The following is a 26,442-nucleotide window of genomic DNA, read 5'->3' as shown; positions in this document are numbered from 1 at the left end:
GATCATCCATAGACGTTTAGATATAATGCAAAGCAAAAATAAACACTTCTCTGATGGCCAAATGTAAATATTACTAGAAACTCTTAATTATATGAAGAAAGTACCTGAATTCTTAAGTCTGTACTGGTTTTCAAGTAATGAAATAAGCTAACAATATATTTTATGACAGCAGTCAGGCAAGTAACCGCTTGGATTTACGATGAGTAACAGAGGGCCATGTGCTTAGAGGAAACAATGCAGACTATTCTTAGAAAGTAACTGATAGCTTAGAAAATATTAAAAATGTAAAATTCTCATTAAATTGAAGCCATGAAAAACTTTTTTAAATTTGGGGAAAATATATTTAATATATATTTAGTACCCTTTTTCAAACAAAAGGATGCTCAACATCACTAATCATTAGAGAACTGCAAATCAAAACTACAATGAGGTATCACCTCATACCAGTCAGAATGGCCATCATCAAAAAGTCTACAAACAATAAATGCTGGAGAGGGTGTGGAGAAAAGGGAACCCTCTGGCACTGTTGGTGGGAATGTAAATTGATACAGCCACTATGGAGAACAGTATGGAGGTTCCTTAAATAACTAAAAATAGAACTACCATATGACCCAGCAATCCCACTACTGGGCATATATATACCCAGAGAAAACCCTAATTCAAAAAGAGTCATGTACCACAATGTTCATTGCAGCTCTATTTACAACAGCCAAGACATGGAAGCAACCTAAGTGTCCATCAACAGATGAATGGATAAAGAAGGTGTGGCACATATATTCAATGGAATATTACTCAGCCATAAAGAGAAATGAAATTGAGTTATTTGTAATGAGGTGGTTGGACCTAGAGTCTGTCATACAGAGTGAAGTAAGTCAGTAAGAGAAAAACGAATAATGTATGCTAACACATATATGGAATCTTAAAAAAAAAAAAGGTTCTGAAGAACCTAGGGGCAGGACAGGAATAAAGATGCAGACGTAGAGAATGGACTTGAGGACACAGGGATGGGGAAGGGTAAGCTGGGACGAAGTGACAGAGTAGCATAGACATATATACACTACCAAATGTAAAATAGATAGCTAGTGGGAAGCACCGCATAGCACAGGGAGATCAGCGTGGTGCTTTGTGACCACCCAGAGGGGTGGGATAGGGAGGGTGTGAGGGAGATGCAAGAGGGAGGGGATATGGGGATATATGTATATGTATAGCTGATTCACTTTGTGATACAGCAGAAACTAACACATCATTGTAAAGCAATTACACTCCAATAAAAATGTTAAAAAAAAAAAACAACAGCATTCTTTCTTGCTTTCCAATGGTTAGCCACCTCACTCATAAAGAAATGGAAATTAAGACTGAGCTACCTTTTCTTACCTAACAGATTATACTGACGAACTAAAATGTTAGCCAATCTATTGGCAAAGCTGTAAGTAAACAGGCAAACTCATCCACTGCAGGTGCATATAAAATGGTATAGTACCTAATCCAGCAAAATTATATGCGCTATTCACCCCAATTTAGCAATCCCTTCTCGGTTCATCTTTAATAAGTATTCTAAGCTAACAAACTCAAAAAAAAGAGAAAGAATGACAATGTCATTCTTCTGTACCATCTAATGAAATAATAGATCTAGAGGCAATGAATAAAAAAATTATCAATCTCTGCTAAAACCAGTAGGTGGAAACTGCCAGGGAATTCTATTGGATGTATCAGGTTGATAACACCTGTATTCACTTATCAGTCTTATCATAAAAAAAGATAACTATACATTTTTCCAGCTTTATTATTATTGACATATAACATATGTTTAAGGTGTAGAATGTGATAATTTGATAATATATATTGAGAAATGATCACAATAAGGTTAGTTAACACTTCAATCCTCTTACATAATTACCATCTTTGTGGTGCTAACACTTAAGATCTACTCTCTTAACCTTCATTTATATAATACAGTGCTAATTATGGTCACCATATTGTACATTGATCTCTAGAACTGATTCATCTTTTAAATGGAAGTTTGTAGCCCTTGACCAATATTTCCCAATATTCTCCAACCCTCAGCCCCAAACATTCTACTATTTGAGTTTGGATATTTTAGAGTCCACATATAAGTGAGAACATACAGTATTTGTCTTTTGAGAACATACAGTATTTGTCTTTCTCTGACTTATTTCACTTAGCACAATGCCCTTAAGATCTACCCATGTTCTTACAAAAGGCAGGGTTTCCTTTTATTTTTTTAAAAAAAGGCTGAATATTCTACTGTATATATACACACATTTTCTTTATCCATTCATCCGTCGATGGACACTTAGGTTGTTTCCATGTCTTGGCTACTGTGAATAATGCTGCAGTGAACATGGGGGTGTAGGTATCTCTTCCAGACAGTGGTTTCATTCCTTTGGATATCTACTCAGAAGTGGGATTGCTGGATCACATGATAGTTAAACTTTTTTTGGGTAATCTCCATTCAGTTTTTCATAGTGGCTGTACCAATTAACATCCCCACAAACAGTGCACACAGTACCCTTTTCTCCACAGCCTTGTTAACACTTGCTGTCTATTGTCTTTTTGTTAATAGCTATTCTAACAGATGTGAGGTAACATCTCATTGTGGTTTTGATTTCCATTTCCCCAATGATTAGTGATGTTGAGCATCTTTTCATGCATCAGTTGACCATCTGTATGCCTTCTACAGAAAATTTTCTATTCAAGATCTTAACCCATTTTTAAATCAGATTGTGTATGGTTTTTGTTCCTGGATATTGAGTTGTATAAATTCCTTATATTTTGGATATTAATCCCCTATTAGACAGATGATTTACAAGTATTTTCTCATTCTATAGGTTACCTTTTCATTTTGCTAATGGTTTCTTTTGCTGTGCAAAAGCTCTTTAGTTTGATATAGTCCAACTTATTTCTGCTTTTGTTGCCTGTGCTTTTGGTGTCATATCCAAAAAATCATTGCCAAGATCAATGTCAAGGAGACTTTCCTATGTTTTATTCTAGAACGTTTATAGTTTCTGGTCCTAAATTTAAATCTCTAATCCATTTTGAGTTAATTTTTGTGAGTGGAATAAGAAAGACAGGGGCCAATTTCAGTCTTTTGCATGTAACAATTCAGTTTTCCCAACATCACTTATTGAAGAGACTTCCCTGAGTATTCTTGGCTCCCTTGTCAAATATTAGTTGAACATATATGTGTGGGTTCAATTCTGGGCTCTCAACTCTGTTCCATTGGCTTACGTGTCCTTTTACACTAGTACCATATTGCTTTGATTATTATAGCTTTGTAATAAAGTTTAAATCAGTAAATGTGATGCCACCTGCTTTGTTCTTCTTTCTCAGGATTGCTTTGGCTATTTGGGGTCTTTTGTAGTTCCACAGAATTTTAGGATTATTTTTCCTAATTCTGTAAAAAATGCCATTGGACTTCCAGGGATTACATTGAATATATAGATGGCTTTGGGCAGTATGGACATTTTAACAGTATTAATTCTGCCAATCCATGAATATGAGATACTTCTCATTTATTTGTGTCTTCTTTAATTTCTTGCATCAATGTGTTGAAATTTTGTTTTACTCCTATTTTATTGTTTTTGGTATTATAAATGGGATTATTTTATTTCTTTTTCAGATAGCTTAGTGTATATATAGAAACACAACTGATTTTTATGTTGATTTTGTATCCTGCAACTTTACTAAATTTATTTATTAGTTCTAACAGGCTTTTGGTGGAGTCTTTAGGATTTTCTCTATATAAGATCATATCATCTCCAAGCAAAGACAATTTTACTTCTTTCTTTTGGATTCAGATGTCCTTTATTTCTTTTTCTTGACTAATTGCTCTGGGTAGGACGGGAGTGGTGAGAACAGACACCCTTGTCTTGTTCTTGATCTTAGTGGGTACATTGCGTATGACGTTAGCTGTGAGACTGTCATATACAGCCTTTATTACGTTGAGGTACGTCCTTCTACACCCAATTTGTTGAGAGTTTTTATCATGAAAGGATGTTGAATTCTGTCAAATGCTTTTCTGCATCCTGCAGATAATGAGATGCAGAGATAAGATTTTTATCTTTCATTCTATTAATGTGGTATATATCACACTGATTGATATGTAGATATTGAATCATCCTTGCATCCCAGGGATAAATCCCACTTGATCATGGTGTACGATGCTTTAATATGCTGTTGGATTTGTTTTGCTAATATTTTGTTGAGAATTTTTTCATCTATATTCATCAGGGATATTGGCTTGTAGTTTTCTTATAGTGTCCATATCTGGCTTTGGTATCGGGGTAATGCTGGCCTCATAAAATGCGTTTGGGAATGTTCCCTCTTCTTTAATTTTAAAGAGTCTGAGAAGGACTGGCATTAATTCTTCCTTAAGTGTTTGGCAGAATTCACCAGTGAAACCATCTGGTCCTGGGTTTTTCTTTGTTGAGAGCTTTATGATGTCCTTCGTTGTTATTGGTCTGTTCACATTTTTTATTTCTTCATGATTCAGTCTTTGTAGGTTTTATGTTTCTAGGAATTTATCCTTTACTTCTAGGTTATTCAATTTGTTGGCATACAACTGCTCACAGTACTTTCTTAAGATCCTTTGTATTTCTGGGACTTCCCTGGTGGCGCAGTGGTTAAGAATCCACCTGCCAATGCAGGGGACACGGGTTCGACACATGTTTGAGCCCTGGTCCGGGAAGATCCCACATGTCGTGGAGCAACTAAGCCTGTGTGCCACAACTACTGAGCCTGTGCCCTAGAGCCCGCAAGCCACAACTACTGAGCCCACGTGCCACAGCTACTGAAGCCCGTGTGCCTAGAGCCTGTGCTCCGCAACAAGAGAAGTCACGGCAATAAGAAGCCTGTGCACTGAAACAAAGAGTAGCCCCTGCTTGCTGTGAATAGAGAAATCCTGCACACAGCAACGAAGACTCAATGCAGCCAAAAAAAAAAAAGTACAGGGGAAAATATAGTATCAGAGGAAAAAGCATTTCAATCCAGAAAATGATCAACTAAAGGGGAAAAAAAAGAGAAAAAAGGACAAATAGAATGAATAAAATTTGACAGTAAAAACCCAACTATATGAGTATCACAATAAGTTTACACTTATTTACAAAAGAATTCAGAAGAACTGAAAATAAAAGGGTGAGAAAAGATAAGCAAATGTAACATCAAAAAAAGCTGGTATGAAAAAAAAAAGCTGCTATGAAAGGGGGGAAAAAGAGTAACTTTACAGTGAAAAAGCCTGACAAACATAAGCTTACTGAGATGATCAAGGTCAGTATCATGAGTGATAAGTAATATTCATAGTATGTGCCTGTGATGTTTTGTGATGAAAATGGCACTTCATCTCTGTGGTCTTGTACCCCAAAACTCGGAACCCCAGTAGATAATGGGAAAAACATCAGACAGATCCGAATTGTGAGACATTCTGTAAAACATCTAACCAGTATTCCTCAAAACCGTCAAGGTCAACAAAAACAAGGAAAGTGAGAAGCTGTTACAGCCAAGAGGAGCATTAAGGAGACATGACTAAATGTAATATAATATCCTGAACAGGATCCTGGAACAGAATAAGGACATTAGGGAAAAATTAAGAAAACATGAGTAGAGTACGGACTTCAGTTAATAATAATATCAGTACTGGTACAACAACTATAACAAATGTACCATACTACATAAGGTGTTAATAACAGAGGAAACTGGATATGGGATATTTGGGAACTCTCTGTACTATCTTTGAAATTTTTCTGTAAATTAAAAATTGTCCTAAAATAACAAATCTATTTTTAAAAAGCTGGTATAGCTATATTTTCATTCTACAGTTGGCCCTCCAAATTTTTGGGTTCTGCATCTGTATATTCAACCAACTGCAGAATGAAAATATCTAGGGGAAAAAAAATTCCAGAAAGTTCCCCAAAGCAAAACTCAAAGTTGCTGTACACCAGCAACAACTTACCATTTACACTGTATTAGAATATTATGAGTAATCTAGAGATGATTTAAAGTATATAGTAGGGGGACTTCCCTGGTGGCGCAGTGGTTAAGAATCCACCTGCCAACGCAGGGGACACAGTTTCGATCCCTGGTCCAGGAAGATCCCACATGCTGCGGAGCAACTAAGCCCATGTGCCACAACTACTGAAGCCCGCCCCCCCTAGAGCCCATGTTCCGCAACAAGAGAAGCCACCGCAAGGAGAAGCCTGCGCACCGCAACGAAGAGTAGCCCCTGCTCGCCACAACTAGAGAAAGCCTGCGTGCAGCAATGAAGACCCAATGTGGCCAAAAATAAATAAATAAAATAAAATAAAGTATATAGTAGTATGTGCATAAATTATATGAAAATACTATGCCATTTTATATAAGGGACTTGAGCATCCATGGATTTTGGTATCTGCAGGGGTCCTGGAACCAACCTCCTGCAGATACCGAGGGGCAACTGTATTCTATATTATCATGTCTATGTCTATATTATATAGAAGTTTAAGACACACACAAAAAATTCTTATAGATAAAATAGTCATTACTTAATGATAAAAAGTTGAAATCACCAGGATATTTTATTTCTAAACCTGAGGGATAAGTAAATGGATGATGGTTTATTAGTCATTATTCCTCATATGTAGTTATATATTCTTTCTCAACAAATGAAATTTCATAATAAAAGAAAAAACCTTAGTGAACATTCTGCTGAGCTTTGATCAATGCTAAGGCAGCAGATATAATTAGTTCTGTATATTGATAGCAGCATGTTGGTAAAGGCAATGGAAAAGCAGGCACTCCAATACACTGTTGGGAAGATTAAACAGACATAATCTCTACAAAAGCCAATTTGATGATGTCTACTAATGTTATAACTGCACATACCCTTTGACTTATAGCAATTCCACTCTAGTCATTTTGCACATGTGTAAAATTATTTTACACAGTTGTTTATGACAGCACTCTTTGTAGTAGTAAAAGATTACAAACAGCCTGGATGTCCATCATTAGGAGACTGGTTATATAACCACACATTTATGTAACAGAATACTATACAACTACAAAGAAAAAGAAAGCTCTTTATACACTAATATAAAATGGTATCTACCATATATTGCTAAGGAAAAAAAAGCAAGCATAGAACATGATGTATAATAGTCTAGAATATATTAACATATAAACTAATTGTGCTCAATATTCTGTTTGCCTCTCCAAATTTACTCCTCCTCTTTCTCCACCCTGCTTTGTGCACTGGGAGGCTGACCAAACAAACCTGCACCCTCTAGGTAACCTTCCCCTCTAGCTTCTGATGTGCTTTGGCAATTTAAAATCCTGGCTCCTTACTTGCTAGAAACCCATGGGATTCCATTAAATAAATTTGCCAAGTCTGTTTCCTTACCTGTAGAATAAGAACACTACCTATTGTGTAGAGCTTTTGAGAAGCTTAAAATAATATAGGCAAACTGATTGACATAGTGCCTGGCAAAGAGTCAGTGCCTGTTAGGAAGTGATAGCTACTGATATCACTGTTAATATTATTAAAAGAAAATATTATAAAATAAAATAGTAACAACTATTAATTTTATTTGCTAGATTTTCTAGGAAAGGTTTCTCCCAGGAATCATTCCTCATCATCCCTAGTGAATATCTTTTCCTTCTAAGCTTTACACTCCACTTAACATTTGACAACCAGGTTTTGAGGGTAATTGTTAGTTTATCTTGTCTCTACACAGAAGTTTGAATTAATGCTTAGTTGAGAACAAAAAAGAAAAAACAAAGTTGTAATAAAATTTAACTTGAAAATAATCTAAGAATTTACATAGAGTGGAAGTGGCAACACTGATATCAGTTAAAATCAACTTTAAGACAAAAAACTAGAAACAAAGAAGAACATTTTATGATGGTAAAAGGGACAATCCATCAGAAAGACATAACAATTAGAAACATTTATGCACCTAACAACAGTCCAAAATAAACGAAGCAAAAATGGGCAGAACTGGAGAAACAGACAATTCAACAATAGCTGTATACTTCAATAGCCCACTTTCAACGAAGAATAGGTGAAAGAACGACAAGGAAATAGAAGACTTCAAAATTCTATGAGTCAACTAGATATTTATATCACACTCTACCACCACCACCACCACCACCAACAGAACACACATCTTCCCAAGTACACATGGAAAATTTGCAAGTATAAAGTTTGCTAGGCTATAAAACAAGCTTTAATCATTTAAAAGAACGGATAGCAAAGTATGTTCTTTGATCACAATGGAATGAAATTAGAAATCAGTAAGAGAAGGGCATTTGGGAAATTTACAAATATGTGAAAATTAAACAACACACTCTTGAATAATCAACAGGTCAAAGCAGAAATCCAAACAGAGCTTAGAAATTTATAGCTGTAAACAACTACATTAAAAAAGAAGAAAGATCAAGAGAATGAGAATACAAGCTGCAGACTGGGAAAAAATATTTGCAAAAGATATACCTGATAAAGAACTGTTATCCAAAATACACAAAGAACATTTAAAACTCAACAATAAGAAAACTGATGTTAAAAACAATCAAGGGCTTCCCTGGTGGCGCAGTGGTTGAGAGTCCGCCTACCGATGCAGGGGACATGGATTCGTGCCCCGGTCCGGGAAGTTCCCACATGCTGCAGAGCAGCTGGGCCCGTAAGCCATGGCCGCTGAGTCTGCGTGTCTGGAGCCTGTGCTCCGCAATGGGAGAGGCCACAACAGTGACAGGCCCACATACAGCAAAAAAAAACAAAAAACAAAAAACAAAACAAAAAAACAACAATCAAAAGACTTAACAGACACCTCATCAAAGAAGACATAAGACTCTTTTTTCTTCCTTTTTTTTTTTTAACATCTTTATTGGAGTATAACTGCTTTACAACAGTGTGTTAGTTTCTGCTTTATAACAAAGTGAATCAGTTATACATATACATATATCTGCATATCTCTTCCCTCTTGAGTCTCCCTCCCTCCCACCCTCCCTATCCCACCCGTCTAGGTGGTCACAAAGCACCGAGCTGATTTCCCTGTGCTATGCAGCTGCTTCTCACGAGCTATTTATTTTACATTTGGTAGTGTATATATATCCATGCCACTCTCTCACGTTGTCCCATCTCACCCTTCCCCCTCCCCGTATCCTCAAGTCCATTCTCTAGTAGGTCTGCGTCTTTATTCCCGTCTTGCCCCTAGGTTCTTCATGACCATTTTTTTGGTTGTTTTTTAGATTCCATATATATGTGTTAGCATACAATACTTGTTTTTCTCTTTCTGACTTACTTCACTCTGTATGACAGACTCTAGGTCCATCCACCTCACTACAAATAACTCAATTTCATTTCTTTTTACGGCTGAGTAATATTCCACTGTATATATGTGCCACATCTTCTTTATCCATTCATCTGTTGATGGACACTTAGGTTGCTTCCATGTCTTGGCTGTTGTAAATAGAGCTGCAATGAACATTGTGGTACATGACTCTTTTTGAATTAGGGTTTTCTCTGGGTATATATATGCCCAGTAGTGGGATTGCTGGGTCATATGGTAGTTCTATTTTTAGTTATTTAAGGAACCTCCATACTGTTCTCCATAGTGGCTGTATCAATTTACATTCCCACCAACAGTGCCAGAGGGTTCCCTTTTCTCCACACCCTCTCCAGCATTTATTGTTTGTAGACTTTTTGATGATGGCCATTCTGACGGGTGTGAGGTGATACTTCATTGTAGTTTTGATTTGCATTTCTCTAACGATTAATTATGTTGAGCATTCTTTCATATGTTTGTTGGCAACCTGTATATCTTTGGAGAAATGTCTATTTAGGTCTTCTGCCGTTTTTGGATTGGGTTGTTTGTTTTTTTGTTACTGAGCTGCATGTGCTGCTTGTAAATTTTGGAGATTAATCCTTTGTCAGTTGCTTCATTTGCAAATATTTTCTCTCATTCTGAGGGTTGTCTTTTGGTCTTGTTTATGGTTTCCTTTGCTGTGCAAAAGCTTTGAAGTTTCATTAGGTCCCATTTGTTTATTTTTGTTTTTATTTCCATTTCTCTAGGAGGTGGGTCAAAAAGGATCTTGCTGTGATTTATGTCACAGAGTGTTCTGCCTATGTTTTCCTCTAAGAGTTTGATAGTTTCTGGCCTTACATTTAGGTCTTTAATCCATTTTGAGTTTATTTTTGTGTATGGTGTTAGGGAGTGTTCTAATCTCATACTATTACATGTACCTGTCCAGTTTTCCCAGCACCGCTTATGGAAGAGGCTGTCTTTTCTCCACTGTATATTCTTGCCTCCTTTATCAAAGATAAGGTGACCATATGTGCATGGGTTTATCTCTGGACTTTCTATCCTGTTCCATTGATCTATCTTTCTGTTTTTGTGCCAGTACCATACTGTCTTGATTACTGCAGCTTTGTAGTATAGTCTGAAGTCAGGGAGCCTGACTCTTCCAGCTCTGTTTTTCTTTTTTAAGATTGCTTTGGCTATTCGGGGTCTTTTGTGTTTCCATACAAATTGTGAAATTTTTTGTTCTAGTTCTGTGAAAAATGCCAGTGGTAGTTTGATAGGGATTGCATTGAATCTGTAGATTGCTTTGGGTAGTAGAGTCATTTTCACAATGTTGATTCTTCCAATCCAAGAACATGGTATATCTCTCCATGTATTTGTATCATTTTAAATTTCTTTCATCAGTGTCTTGTTCTTTTCTCCATACAGGTCTTTTGTCTCCTTAGGTAGGTTTATTCCTAGATATTTTATTCTTTTTGTTGCAATGGTAAATGGGAGTGTTTTCTTAATTTCATTTTCAGATTTTTTATCATTAGTGTATAGGAATGCCAGAGATTTCTGTGCATTAATTCTGTATCCTGCTACTTTACCAAATTCATTGATTAGCTCTAGTAGTTTTCTGGTAGCATCTTTAGGATTCTCTATGTATAGTATCATGTCATCTGCAAACAGTGACAGCTTTACTTCTTCTTTTCTGATTTGGATTCCTTTTATTTCTTTTTCTTCTCTGATTGCTGTGGCTAAAACTTCCAAAACTATGTTGAATAAGACTGGTGCGAGTGGGCAACCTTGTCTTGTTCGTGATCTTAGTGGAAATGGTTTCAGTTTTTCACCACTGAGGACGATGTTGGCTGTGGGTTTGTCATATATGGCCTTTATTATGTTGAGGAAAGTTCCCTCTATGCCTACTTTCTGCAGGGTTTTTTTTATCATAAATGGGTATTGAATTTTGTCGAAAGCTTTCTCTGCATCTATTGAGATGATCATATGGTTTTTCTCCTTCAGTTTGTTAATATGGTGTATCATATTGATTGTTTTGCGTATATTGAAGAATCCTTGCATTCCTGGGTGTTTGTAGATTTTTTGATGATGGCCATTCTGACAGGTGTGAGAAGGACATAAGACTCTTAATAAGCACATGAAAAGACACTCAACATCTATGTCATTAGGGAATAGCAAATTAAAACTGGTGGCGCAGTGGTTAAGAATCCACCTGCCAAGGCAGGGGACATGGGTTCAAGCCCTGGTCTGGGAAGATCCAACATGCTACGGAGCAACTAAGCATGTGCGCCACAACTACTGAGCCTGAGCTGTAGAGCCTGTGAGCCACAACTACTGAGACCGCATGCCACAACTACTGAAGCCCTCGCACTGCAATGAAGAGTAGCCCCCGCTTGCCGCAACTAGAGAAAACACACGTGCAGCAACAAAGACCCAATGCAGCCAAAAATTAATAAATTTATTTAAAAAAATAAAACAATGAGATATAAATGGCTAAATCCAAAACACTGACAAAAGCAAGTGCTGCAAGGATACAGAGCAACAGGAACTTATTGCTGGTCAGAATGCAAAATGTACAGCCACTCTGAAAGACAGTTTGGTAGTTTCTTACAAAACTAAACATACTCTTACCATATGATCCAGCAATTACACTCCTTGTTATTTACCTAAATAAGTTGAAAATATATGTCTGCACAAAAACTTGCACACAGATGTGTACTGCAGCTTTATTTGTAATTGCCAAAACCTGGAAGCAACAAGATGTCCTTCAGTAGGCGAATGGATAAATAAGCTGTGGTATGTCCAGACAATGGGATATGATTCAGTATTAACAAGAAATGAACTATCAAGCCATGAAAGACACGGAGAAACTTTAAATATATTTACTAAGTGAAAGAAACCAATCTGAAAAGGCTACATACTGTATGATTCCAGCTATATGACATTCTGAAAAAGGCAAGACTATGAAGACAGTAAAAAGATCATTGGTTGCCAGGGTTTAGGGAGGAGGATGGGATAACTAGAAGGATATATTCACAATATATTCCCTATTGACAATTAAGAACACACACTTGCCACCATCCTTCCATTCTGGCTGCCACTAAGTACCAGAAAAGATGCAGACTTTGGCCAGCTAGCCAGATAGACTGAGTCTAAATCCATATGAAAACTCTTTTTTTTTTTTTTTTTGCGGTACACGGGCCTCTCACTGTTGTGGCCTCTCCTGTTGCGGAGCACAGGCTCTGGACACGCAGGCTCAGCGGCCATGGCTCACAGGCCCAGCCGCTCCGCGGCATGTGGGATCTTCCCAGACCGGGGCACGTACCCGTGTCCCCTGCATCGACAGGCGGACTCTCAACCACTGCGCCACCAGGGAAGCCCAAAGTATAATACATTTTTAAACAGGGATTGAAACATTATATAACAGGGATAAGAAGCCACTGAAGCATTCATATAATTTTCAACCACTCTAGTAAACCAATCAATACCTGCATTATGAATTTTGTCACTGAAAGCAAAGATTAAAAACTGTGAAGGAACTTTAAGTTATTTTAACAAAAACAGGTATAACTATGGTCAGCTGCAAAATTAATGATAAATATGCTCAGAAAGAAAACAATTTACTGGTATGTTTCTGTATCAGGTGACACTACTGGACATTAATTACATGTTAGGTGTGGTATTCAGTGAGTAAGAACAGTTACTTTCACAGATGTATGCTCTTAAATATTTTGTTTCATGGCTACAAGAAACCACTAGTATTCAGAATATGAATCAACTCTTGGTATGTACATAATATGTAAATTATGAAATACAAACAGTTCTGATTATCAATGAAAATATGCTTTAGAGAAGGGATTTTCCTTTAACCAACAATTATCTTTGACCTCTGACTTGAAAATGTACACTAGGATCAGTATGGCCAAAAGCACTAGTCATGTGTGTAGCAAGGAAGAGTATAGCACCTGAAAGTCAATTCACACATGGCTTCATTTAGAGACAACACCTGACAATGGACAGTAAATCTTCTGAGTCTGTTAAAGATTGCATGGAAAATTGTGAATATAATATTCAAACTGCAGTCCCTGAGCAGGTATCTTCAGAATGTTATGTCAGGAAAAAAGAAGCAAATACAACACTCTGCTTTCCTATCTTGTCAGGAAGAAAGATGCTAACAAAAACTATTTAAATGAAGTATGTACCTTTTTTTCCCCCATGACACCAGTAAGGTCAGTAAAAAATGTCTATGATTATCTGTGGCTTACTCAAGTGGCAGATCTCTGTGATATTCTGTATCGTGAATAGCTTGAACCTATCATATGAGGGTGAAATAACAAATTCTTAATGATAAAATACAAAGACCAAATCATGATACACATAGCTTAAGCAAAGAGTTTGACTTTTCCAACATGTAGCCATTTTCTTTCCTTGTTGTAGAATGAAATCAGTGTCTTATTATTAGTATACTTAAAAAATGTATTCAATTACCACACTAGACCTAAAAACATGTTTCCTAGAACTGAAATACAACCAGAAGGACAGATTTATCCACTGCTATCTTCCAAACTGCAATATTCAACTTCATTTCTGAGTGCCACACATTTGTCAACTCAGTGCTTCATCGGATATTGTAGGTAGTTTTCAGTGAGAATTCTTGCAGTAATTTTTGTACCCATCCATTTGAATATCTAAAACATCTAAAAGAATCATCCTATACTTGCTGCTATTCCCAACAACCTATAGTTGAAAAGTGGGATTATCTGATTTAGCAGAACTAAGAAGTAGGAAAAGAAACAGTTAAACACTACTGAGTGCGTGTGCCGCAGCTACTGAAGCCCTCGCGCCTAGAGCCCATGCTCCACAACAAGAGAAGACACCACAATGAGAAGCCTGCTCACCGCAACAAAGAGTAGCCCCCGCTCGCTGCAACTAGAGAAAGCCCGCGCGCATCAACAAAGACCCAACACAGGCAAAAATAAATAAATAAATAAATTAAAAACAACAACAACAACAAAAAAGACCTGTCAGTGTGGTCCACAAATTCTAAATGTCAGAAATGCTACTTTCTCTACTACACTATTTTTCTTTCATAGAAAGCTATCACGTCTTCCTATGCATTATGTTAGAGAAATATAGACAGGTATGGAAATTCTGTTTGCCCTTATTATTAATCTTCTCACATTAGAAAAGCACTTCATCATCTGCACTTATGTTGCCTTATTTTTTTAAAGAAAGGTCTGATTTCAATATGTATAGCACCTAGAAAAAAATAATCTAATAATTATTTCCAGTTTCTCCTTGAACTCTATTCCTCCACAAAGTCATTTTTTCCTTGACCTTCCCAAAACCCAAACTGCTTTCATATACCTCTTGATTATAGACAAGTGTCATATTGAAAATGTTGAACAACTGGCATGGCAGAAACACCAAACAAAGAGAATGACACCAGTTCATAATCACATGGATGTAATGGAACATGCTAACTAAATATCAGCCTTAGTTATAGCTTCCTTTAAACAATCTGCTACACTTGTTTCAACACTAGCCTCATTCTCAAAGACCATTGGTTATTCCTTGCCTGCCAATTCACAGAAAAAGGAGTTTTCATGAAAAACAGCCATATAAATTGGATTCCAAACACTGTCTTTTATTAAATATTTAACTTCCCTTTTATTCCTTAATAGAAGAATAAAAATAAGCATTAGAAAGAACACACTATTGTTTTCTTTCTCCCACACCAATGGTTTCCAGAGAATGAGGCTCTCTAGTCAGCCTTTTATTATAGTTTTGTTAACTTGATTTTACCCACACAATTAGATATCCAAGTTTTTTAACCACTCAACCAAATGAAAACACTGAATACACAGACAAATGGATAGATCTGGGGATATATTAAGGATAATGTAAACTGTTAGCAAAACAAGTATCTGACATTTAGAGAGAAAACAACAGAAATGGAATAGAGAAATTCACAAAAAAGCAAAGACATGAGTCACTTAAAAATAAACCTAGGATCATAGTCATATATTATAACATTTTATATATATATATATATATATATATATATATATCTGTGTTGGTTTTAAGGGTCTTCTTACCCAACTTTGGAAAAACTATTAAGTATTCAGCATTGCACTGGGGACATGCCACTCTGGCTGTACTGTTTCCTCTTTGTTTTTCATCCACCCAGCGCTGCAGACAAGCCTGGTGAACCCATTTTGTAGATCCTCTGCATCTGCATGGTCTCACCCATTCAGCTGTTCTATCATCTTCATCAGTGGCAAAACACACCCAGCAACTTCTGTAAATTAAAAGAGAAAATAATGACATTATCATTAACACCCCAGCCTCCTCTTCACTGCAGCTCTCACTTAATGGGATTAGCCTACTATGTTATATTATAGGAACTTTTAATTCTATACTAAAAGACTGAGGAGAAAAACAACCAATACATTTCCAGTAGAGTAGTTTCTTCTTTTTCTGTTTTTCCTTGTATTCTTCTGCAGAATCTTGTGTTTTCTGAATTTTGTTTTTATGTAACTTCCTCCATCTTTCTAGTAAATTAAGGTTTTTAAAAAAAATTAATTTATTTATTTTTGGCTGCACTGGTCTTTGTTTCTACGTGTGGGCTTTCTCTAGTTGCGGTGAGCGGGGCTACTCTTCATTGCGGTGCATGGGCTTCTCACTGCAGTGGCTTCTCTTGTTGCAAAGCATGGGCTCTAGGTGTGTGGGATTCAGTAGTTGTGGCTCGTGGGCTCAGTAGTTGTGGCGCATAGGCTTTAGTTGCTCCATGGCATGTGGGATCTTCCTGGACCAGGGCTTGAACCCATGTCCCCTGAATTGGCAGGCAGATTCTTAACCACTGCACCACCAAGGAAGTCCATCTTTCTTGTAATTCTTCATCTTCTCTAATGAACCAGAATGCAAACAGACAATCCTCAAGCTGCTTTTATAAGACCTAATAATTCTTCGAGGAGTGATAAATATAGGAATATGTGAAATTCAGTGTATCTGCCATTTCAACAACATTAACTTCTTAACCTCTTGAACTTGGAAAACTAAAGTATTACATAAATGATTTCACACATGGTCTCATTCAGTTTTCAACTGAGACAGAAAAAACCCCACTCATTTCTCTTTCTGGTAAAGTATGACTATAAGAGAGAAAGATGATTAAATTAAAAAGCACAAAGGGAAGAAGAAATGAAGATATCAGGATAAATTGTTTTAGGATAGTGATATGATAAATTTGGGCCGAAGGGCTTCCCTGGTGGCGCAGTGGTTGAGAGTCCGCCTGCTGATGCAGGGGACACGGGCTTGTGCCCTGGTCCGGGAAGATCCCACATGCTGTGGAGCAGCTGGTCCCGTGAGCCATGGCCGCTGAGCCTGCGCATCCAGAGCCTATGCTCCACAGTGGGAGGGGCCACAGCAGTGAGAGGCCTGCGTACTGCAAAAAAAAAAAAAATTGGGGCCTACATGTTTCCATTATAGGTATGATTGGTTTTCCTTTTTTGTGGGAATTAAATTATATTATATTCAAAATCTAAAAGTCAAGTCTGGGATGCTTATATTTTAAAAAATTCTATTGAGATGGTTAATTTTTAAACATTTCCCCATTTTGCTTTTGAGGATACTTCATGAACTCTAATTTGTTCTTGTGGAATTAGGTTGCAATTCCTTATTTTTTTCCTGTCAACACAAGTTTTGACACCAATTTCCATTAGGGCAAATACAATTTAACTCAATGACACCATTCACTCCCCTTTACCACGTTAAAGTTTGACTGCACAATAGGAAACTGCTAATTAAAGCTTGTCACTTACTGTGCACATTTCACTTAATTAGATAAATGGCTCTGTCAGAACTTAACTATGCTCAGTGGGAAAGACTATATATAGTCAGGTACTACATATGGGTGAGGTCTCCAGTCTGTAGAACAATATGAATTTTAATTGGGTGAGGTCTCCAGTCTGTAGAACAATATGAATTTTAATTGTGTGCTCCAATTAAAACTTCACAATTAGAATAGGGAAAAAAAAAACTGAAGTGCATACGTGGCAACAATATCCAAAATTGTGCTTTTACTCAGCTTTCAAATTCAGTCAGATTTCATTTGACCTACCTAGGTAAAAACGAGGTAGGGAGCATTTGTTTGAGCATGCCTGACCCTCTGACCCACCTCAGCCAAGCTGTCTGGGCCCTCGTGCTATCTTACGGTTATCCAGAAATGCCTCCTCCTCCACCTCCTTATTCTTTAAAATTTTACTGTGGTAAAATATACATAACATAAAATTTACTACTTTAACCATTTTTAAGATTGCAATTCAGTAGCACTAAGTCATTCACACTGGCAACCATCATCAATATCCATGATTTGAGTGGGTTTCAACCTAGTTTTTTTCATAAAATTTTAATTGACAAGTATACAGCAAATAAACCAGTTATTTGAGGTGTTAGTATATATTTTCCCCATTTAACCAAGGTAATTTTGTAAATATAATTGTATACCTCTGGGAAATGAAAACCATATTTTGGTAACAAAATATAGGCAGAATATCTAGAAACTATATTTCTAGGTTCTTGTAAGTTTTTCATATCAACAATGGAACATATATGTAGCTAAGTACATCTAGACCAGCATAATTAATCAGTATTAAGGTGAACTGAATCTTAAATTAAGCCAATTTCCAGTCATCAGGAAAAAACAAAATAAAATGTAAAGAACCTTAATACTAAGTTGAACCAAATAAAATTGCCTATATTTATGTTTTTAATTTACATAAATGGCAGCTTCATATACCACTATAATGGGAATATTTGTATAGCTATAATCCCCATAAATTCTGGATAAGTATAAGTTTATTCCCCAACATTTAATAGGAAAAATTTCAAACTTTCGAAAAAAGTTGAAAAACTGGTGAACATCCATATTCTTAACACCTAGATTCTACAATTCTTATCATTTTGCTACATATGTACTTTACTACATATTCTTTCATCAATCTTATTTTTTGATGCATTTCAAAGTTTCAGACATTAGTGTACTTCACCCCTAAATAAACACTTTTACAGTTTTACTTTTTAGAAGGTACTCAACTAACATTTAAAAGAGGCACTTTCCGGATTTTTTTTCTAATTTCACAACTATGGTAGATAAGATAGTTGAATGATTTACAGTGAAAATTTATTAGGTGTTAAACCTAATTGGAAGTGTTAATACCCATAACCTTGTTTTTATTGTTTGATTCATAGTGACAGTGAGTATACAGCTTACAAATTTGGATTTTGAAGCTAATGCTCATTAGAGATTAACTGAAATTATCCTATAGATACTAAAAAAAACCCCTTATTGATAATAATACTCTCAAAAAGTCTGATATTCAACATCTACCAACGTACCACATCCATTTTCTATTTATTCTAATCGCTAAACAGTACATCTGATAATGGTCATCTGAGATCAAATAGTATTGCCCACAATACGTAAGCTTCTGATAACACCACCAAATTACTTCACCTAAAAATTATAATTTAGATACAAGTAAATGTTATATAAAATGAAGACTTCTAACTTAATAGTACAAAACAAACAAGCAACTGGAAATTACAGAAATTGCCAGCAACATTTACTGAGCATTCACTGATTCCATGTGGTTGCACAAACAAAATAAATGGAAGATTGTACCTATCTAGAAAACCCTATAATTTAATTGGGGCTACATCCAGTAGATACAAGAGATTTAAGGTTCCAGTGAAATTACCATAGGTACATCCATTTTAAGAAGGAAGGATCAATTTGGATAGATCAGGAAAGGTTTCAGGGAGGAGTGATAGCAGAAATTAGCAGGGGCAAGTGATTTTATTGCAGGGATTGTCAAAACAAAGGTCTCAGGACCAGTAGTTCAGGATCACTAGGGAACTTGCAAATTCTCTGGCTCTACTCCAGATCTAGTAAATAAGAAACTCTAGAGGAAGAGGGCCTACAAATCTGTGATTTAACAAGCTCTCAAGGTGATCCCAATATTCAATAAAGTTTGGGAACTGCTGGTGTAGAAAAATGGCAGGTAAAAAAAAGCAAACATATTGGAGAAAGCAGACTGTGTGAAAGGGATAATTACTGGATTTACTTAAGGTAGAAATAATTGCTTCTGATGACTAAATATTTTTAATATAAATAACAGCACAGAAAATGTTAGGTTCTAAAGAATTTATTAACTGATTTACTACCTTACTAGGTATATGAGTTTAATCTACATAATATGGAAAGAATATTAGTCTGTGAAATAAGGGCCAGGTACATGGGAAATTAAAGCATATAAAAATGTTCACATAAATGTTTTTAGGCAGACAGCCTGTAAGACAGTTATTAGTCTTCAGGGCTGGAAATGAGGGGAGGGAACAAAGTATGTATAGGAATCTTCTCTTCCCTCATTTAAAAAAAAAACTTCTAATAGGCTGACCAGGAATATCACCTAAGAAGGTCTTAAAATTATGCCTTCCCCCTTTGCTTCCCCATACCCTACTCCCTCCTTGATGCAATCTATTTCAGCTATTTATTCCCCAATTCCCCACCTCCTTCCATTTAGGGAGAAAAGAGGTTGTTTGAAAATGATGGGTTTAGAGTTTCTCAAGATCTTAGAATAGAGGAGAGAGTAGAAGCTTGTGGTTTAATGTACAGCACAATTTCTCTTTTTTAGGGACAAAAAGTATACCATACTTTTTAAGGAAAACCACTCTCTTCTCTCCAACATCAGCCATGTATGTGGTTTATTTAGGCAGTTAGTCCCACATCCCCAGCTCCAGGAAGAGTAATCCCTAGATTGGTTTAAGGGAGTATCCCATGTCCTAGATTACAGTTATTGAGAGGCTGGGCCTATAAAGCTAGTTTCATTAGAGTGAACTTCAGAATTTTTGCTGGGAAAGTTGGTACAAAGACTTCCTTTTCCACTGAGCCTGAAGGCAGGAAAAGTGTGAACCTAAATGAGGGTGTGAGGCTCTGCTGCCAGGAGAGCCACAATGTGGAGCCTAAAGAACCCAGAGGAAGCTGAAAGATAGAAACTGATGACTTCGTTTGAGACATGGATCAAGCTGTGCTTAAAGCTAAATATACCCTTGCACTGTTCACTTACATAAACCCACAGTTTTTTTTTTTTTTTTTTTTGGTTTAACCAGTTTGGGGCAGATTCCTATCAGACACAACCCAAACAATCTTGTTATAGATTGTGAGAAACTGGATATAAGGGATAGCCCCGAACAATCATATAATGTAGACTCTTAAACAGCTTTTAAAAGGGCACTATTTTTTGTCAACGGCTTTGTTTCCTACTGACCGCAACTTGAGCTGAAAAGGCTTAAATAAATCTAATTTCCACTGCAAGTACTTTGAGTCTTGCAAGTTTTTCAATTTCTCACACAGGGCAAAAATATGCTCCTGATTCTGGCTACTGGATCAGGTCATTTCTTAGATAAAAACAGCCAACAAAGATAAAACCAAACATTTTGAAATTAAAAATTCTTACTGACAATGCTATAATATTTGCATTGCAGGATCAATTTAACTATAATTCTACTTTATTACATATTTTAATGTTATAGTTTATAGGATGGCAATTTTAATACCCTTAAAAGGTGAGAACTGGCTATTTGCCATTTCAAAGGACAAAGCCAAAAACCTTTCAAGTCCACCCCTAAGAAGAGGTTGTAATATCTGACAAAATTCTAATTAAGAGTTTCTCTTTGAGTCATTTCCTCCCCTTCTTCTCTTCAATCCTCCAATCTCTAAGCAGTGTTCAGTGTGATGCAGAAGCATCATCTGAGAACTTGTTAGAAATGCAGTTTCAGGTCCCACCCCAGACCGGCAGAATCAGAAACTCTGAGGATGGGACCCAACACTACATTTTAAAATTTTATTTATTTTAAATTTCTTTAAAAATTCTTTTTTTATTGCAGTAAAATATATAACATAAAATTTGCCATCTTAACCATTTTTAAGTGTATAGTTCAGTGGTATTAAATACATTTACACTGTTGTGCTACCATCACAACCACCCATCCCCATAACTCTTCATCTTATAAAACTCTATACTTATTAAACAACTCTCCAGTGTCCTCTCTCCCAAGCCCCTGACAGCCAACCTTATACCTTCTGTCTTTATAATTTTGACTACTCTAAGTACCTCATATAAGTGGAATCATCCAGTATTTGTCTTTCTGTGTCTTCAAGGTTCATCCACATTGTAGCATATTGCAGAGTATCCTTCCTTTTTATGAGGCTGAATACTATTCCATTGTATGTATATATACCACATTTTGCTTATCCATTCATTGGTCTTAGATACCAAGGTTGCTTCCAAGTTTTAGCTATTGTGAATAATACTGTTACGAACATGGGTGTACAAATATCTCTTTGAGATCCTGTTTTTAATTCTTTTAGGATATATACCCAGAAGTGAAATTGCTGGGTCACATGGTAATTCTATTTTTAACTTTTTTGAGGAATCACCAACGTGGTATTTTAACAAACCCTTCAGGTGATCGTGATACCGAAGTTTGAGAACCTCTGCTCTGGCCATCCTTCTTTCCTTTTTCCCTTTGTAAGTTTCCTCAACTCACCATAATACAAAAATGAAATTTTATTTTACATTCAATGTAAACATTTTTTAGAAGCTATTTGGTTTTTAATTTAAATAGTAAGCAAAATGCTTGAGATCCTTTTTTCTAAGGAAAAAAGCTAGCTAAATTTGGGGAAAAGATTTTGTGAGTTCAGGATATTCTAACTGGTTAAAGAACTTGGGATGCCTGAGTTCAAATTCCTGCTTACCACTTATTTTAGGTTTAATGACAAGCTCTTTCAGAGTTTTTGTAATGCAGTGGTTCTTAACCTGAGGTTCATGAAACATTTACGGGATTGGTAAATTTGGATGGGAAAAAAAGTAATTATACCTTTATTTTCACTAAACTCTAAATAAAATTCAGTTTTCCTTCAATGGTGAATAAACAACTCATAGTAATATTAGCATACAGCAATTAGAAATTAGTACAGTGACCAGAAATTTTCCTATTACAGCTGTGCAGATCTCAAAATAACATTTAACCCACTGCTAATTTGAAATTAACTATCAGACCCACCAGTAATAGATCTTGTATTTGTTTTAAAGCTCATATTACCATGTCACATTTTTAATATTTTGGTAGCTGTATTTCAACGTAATTTGTCCATTTCTGACCTGTATATTTTGTTTTATTCTTTCAAAACATTCTGAGAAGGAACCCATAAGCTTAACTAAACTTCCAAAGGAGCTCTCAGCATAAAAAAGGTTTTATGTTAAAATTCCCTATTGTAGAACCCTCCTACACTGTTGGTGGAATTGTAAATTGGTACAGCCACTATGGAAAACAGTATAGGGGTTCCTCAAAAAACTAAAAATAGAGTTGTCATATTATCCAGCAATCCCACTCCTGGGCACATATCCAGACAAAACCGTAATTCAAAAAGATGCATGCACCCCTGAGTTCACAGCAGCACTATTCACCATAGCCAAGACATGGAAACAACCTAAATGTCTACCGACAGATGAATGGATAAAGAGGATGTGGTGTGTACACACACACACACACACACACACACAGAAATACTCCTCAGCCATAAAAAAATGAAATAATGCCATTTGCAGCAACATGGATGGACCTAGAGATTATCATACTTAGTGAAGTAAGTCAGAAAGTGAAAGACAAATACCATATGATATCACTTACACGTGGAACCTAAAATAGAACACAGGGCTTCCCTGGTGGCGCAGTGGTTGAGAGCCCGCCTGCCGATGCAGGGGACGCAGGTTCGTGCCCCGGTCCGGGAAGATCCCACATGCCGCGGAGCAGCTGGGCCCATAAGCCATGGCCGCTGAGCCTGCGCATCTGGAGCCTGTGCTCCTCAACAGGAGAGGCCACAACAGTGAGAGGCCCACGTACCACAAATCAATCAATCAATCAATCAAATAGGACACAAATGAACTTATCTATGAAACAGAAACAGACTCATAGACAAAGAGAACAGACTTGTGGTTGCCAAGAGGGAGGGATGGATTGGGAGTTTGGGATAAGCAGATGCAAACAAATATATATAGAATGGATAAACAACAAGGTCCTACTGTATACCACAGGGAACTATGTTCAGTGTCCTGTGATAAGCCACAGAGAAGAATACGAAGGAGAACGTATGTAGGTGTGTGGCTGAGTCACTTTGCTGTACAGCAGAAATTAACACAACATTGTAAATCAACTATACTTCAGTAAAATAAATTTTTAAAAAAAGATTCTCTATTGTAAAGGATTAAACAAGTGATCATGAAACTGCTTAAGAACTGTCTGGCACATACATAACCACCAAATGAACAGTAGCAATAATGGCACCGATAGAGATGAGAAAGATGGTGTCAACTTTACATCTATGCCTAGGTTTTTATGGATGCATTTTCTTACCTAAATTAGCATATACAGCAGTCCTGCCTGGCACCCTGGTATTCAGTGGAAAAGGTCCTGGATTCTTGATCATCCCCAATTGTTCAATAGGCCAACACCACTGCTTAAGATATTTATTCAAATCCTCAATTCATTTTCTCCCACCCCTCTTTTCCTTCCACTAGGTTGTCTAAATGCCACCTGCTTGCTGATAATACACACTCATAATTTACTTCCACACCTTTCCACCAGCCAAGTTAGTGCTCATTAGGTTACAGAGTAACGGGAGATCTGGGAATTATCATGATTGGTTCAGAGATCAAAGAACAAATCACTATTATAATATGAAGACATGAAAAAAGAACTAGACAATTCTAAAGAATATTACTTATTCCTTAAAATAAATGTATGGCCTTACTGGTACTGGTAATGTCACTAATCTGTATGTATGACATGCCACTCTTTATTAAAAAAATCATTTACTTCTATGTAATTTTAAAGTAAAATTATAACTTTTTTCCAATTATTGATATAAATCCTTTTCAACAGTAAAATTTATAAAGTTATAGGAATATACATCTAATTCGCCTTAAATCAAAGAGTATTCAAGATCTCCCCCTAAATTAACTTGAACGCACTTAGTATGCTCACTATTTGATGCCAGAAGAAATACATTTAAGAAACTTACAATCTAGTTAAGGAACAAATATATGCATAGAAGGATCACATAAAAAAAAAACACACAAAACACTGAGTGCCAAGAAATGATGCTGGTGACCAAAGGTAATACAGAAATGTGATGATGACCATAAGAAACACAGGATGAAATAGCTGAGAAGGTTTCATGAAAAGGAAGAACTACAAATGAGATGACAATTGGGGAATGAAAAGAATAAGGGTATCTGAAGTAAGAATAACAGCATAAACAACCTTAGACATAGACATGAGCATATGATCATGGACAATGATAAAACCAATGTGGTTGGAGCAGAAAGGTTTTAAAATAAAGCTAGGTATTACAAACCAGTTGGCAAAGGATGGATGACAAAGGTAACCTCATTTCACAGGGTTCATTTGTGACTAAACTAGTTTATATGATTAAGTTAATTATTTTAAAAGTATATGGGGAAAAAAGGGGAGGAAACATCAATAGAATAGTTTCTCACTGGCACATAAATTAACGAAGCAAGATAGGTATGGTTATCTAATAAAACAGTTGGCAGTAAAGTCTACCTTTGTAGACTCAGACTGTAGGTGTTTATAGTGGATTATTAGAAAGATCTGGAAAATCATAGGCTCCTGCCTATGATCACTTTGATGAAAACTGGAGGGAAACAGAATAGAAGAGTTCCAGAATACAGGAGTGAGAGCAATGAAACAAGCTTTATATTGTTGTTGTTGTTATTATATATGGTGCCTTACCAAAGTATTTCCATGACTGTTTTAAGGAAAGAGAACATGTCCTTAATTCAGAAGATGCTTAGAGGGGGCTTCCCTGGTGGCGCAGTGGTTGAGAATCTGCCTGCCAATGCAGGGACACGGGTTCGGGCCCTGGTCTGGGAAGATCCTGCATGCCGCGGAGCAACTAAGCCCATGAGCCACAACTACTGAGCCTGCGCGTCTGGAGCTTGCGCTCCACAACAAGGGAGGCCCACACTGCAATGAAGAGTGGCCCCCGCTCGCCACAACTAGAGAAAGCCCTCGCACAGAAACGAAGACCCAACACAGCCAAAAAAAAAAATAATAATTAAAAAAAAGAAGATGCTTAGAGAACCATACTCTGGTTAATGCAAGGAACGCCTAAATTTAACAATGGAAAAAACTGCAAACTGCTTGCTTTGTCTCAGGATTAAAAGTGTCACATCCCATGTATTCTTAAACAGGAACTATACCATAAAGACGACTAAAAATCCGGGATTTCCCCGGTGGCGCAGTGGTTAAGAATCTGCCTGCCAGTGCAGGGGACACGGGTTCCAGCCCTGTTTCGGGAAGATCCCACATGCCACGGAGCAACGAAGCCCGTGTGCCACAACTACTGAGCCTGCGCTCTAGAGCCCGCAAGCCACAACTACTGAGCCCGAGTGCCACAACTACTGAAGCCCGCGTGCCTAGAGCCCGTGCTCTGCAACAAGAGAAGCCACCCAATGAGCAGCTCGGGAACTGTAACGAAGAGTAGTCCCCGCTCGCCGCAACTAGAGAAAAGCCTGCAACAAAGACCCAAGGCAGCCAAAAATAAAAATAAAAATAATAAATAATAAATAAATTTTTAAAATTAAAAAAAAAAGACTAAATATCCCTTTATATGTCTGTCCAGCCAAGTGGAATAGAAGTTAAAGTATTTGGATTTATCAAAGAGCTACCACAATTATGACACATTACAAAAAAGGGAAAGGGAAATACCCCAAAATGAAAGCGATCATTTACTAAGCATATATTCATGCCATGCGCTTTGTCTCTGATCTTCACAAACTCTGCAAACATAATTATTTCTGTCTTAAATAAATAAGGAAACAAAAGCCCAGAACGGTTAAACAGTCTGCCCAAGGCCTCATGGTTAAGTAGAAAGGCATGGATGCAACCTAGGCCTCAACTCTAAAATATGAGATTTTGTAAATTATATCCCAATAAAAAAAAAAATTATATTAAAAAATTAAAAAAACACCAAAAACATCAGCTTTTATCACTGTACCATGCT

The 26,442-nt window shown here is 36.6% G+C and overlaps 1 protein-coding gene across 1 annotated transcript in view; it reads right to left on the bottom strand.

The window, feature by feature from the left end:
- MARCHF5 (membrane associated ring-CH-type finger 5) overlaps window positions 1–26,442 on the bottom strand; it is a 55,236-nt gene that overhangs the window by 20,345 nt on the left and 8,449 nt on the right. The window contains exon 2 of the mRNA XM_032608005.1: window positions 15,389–15,591. Coding sequence (XP_032463896.1) covers window positions 15,389–15,591 — 203 coding nt within the window. The remainder of the gene's footprint in view (window positions 1–15,388; window positions 15,592–26,442) is intronic.

This window comes from Phocoena sinus, chromosome 16 (assembly GCF_008692025.1).
Source record: "Phocoena sinus isolate mPhoSin1 chromosome 16, mPhoSin1.pri, whole genome shotgun sequence".
NCBI classification, from domain to species: Eukaryota; Metazoa; Chordata; class Mammalia; order Artiodactyla; family Phocoenidae; genus Phocoena; species Phocoena sinus.
The sequence above is the reverse complement of the archived record's forward strand: the minus strand, read 5'-3'. Positions and strand labels throughout refer to the sequence as shown.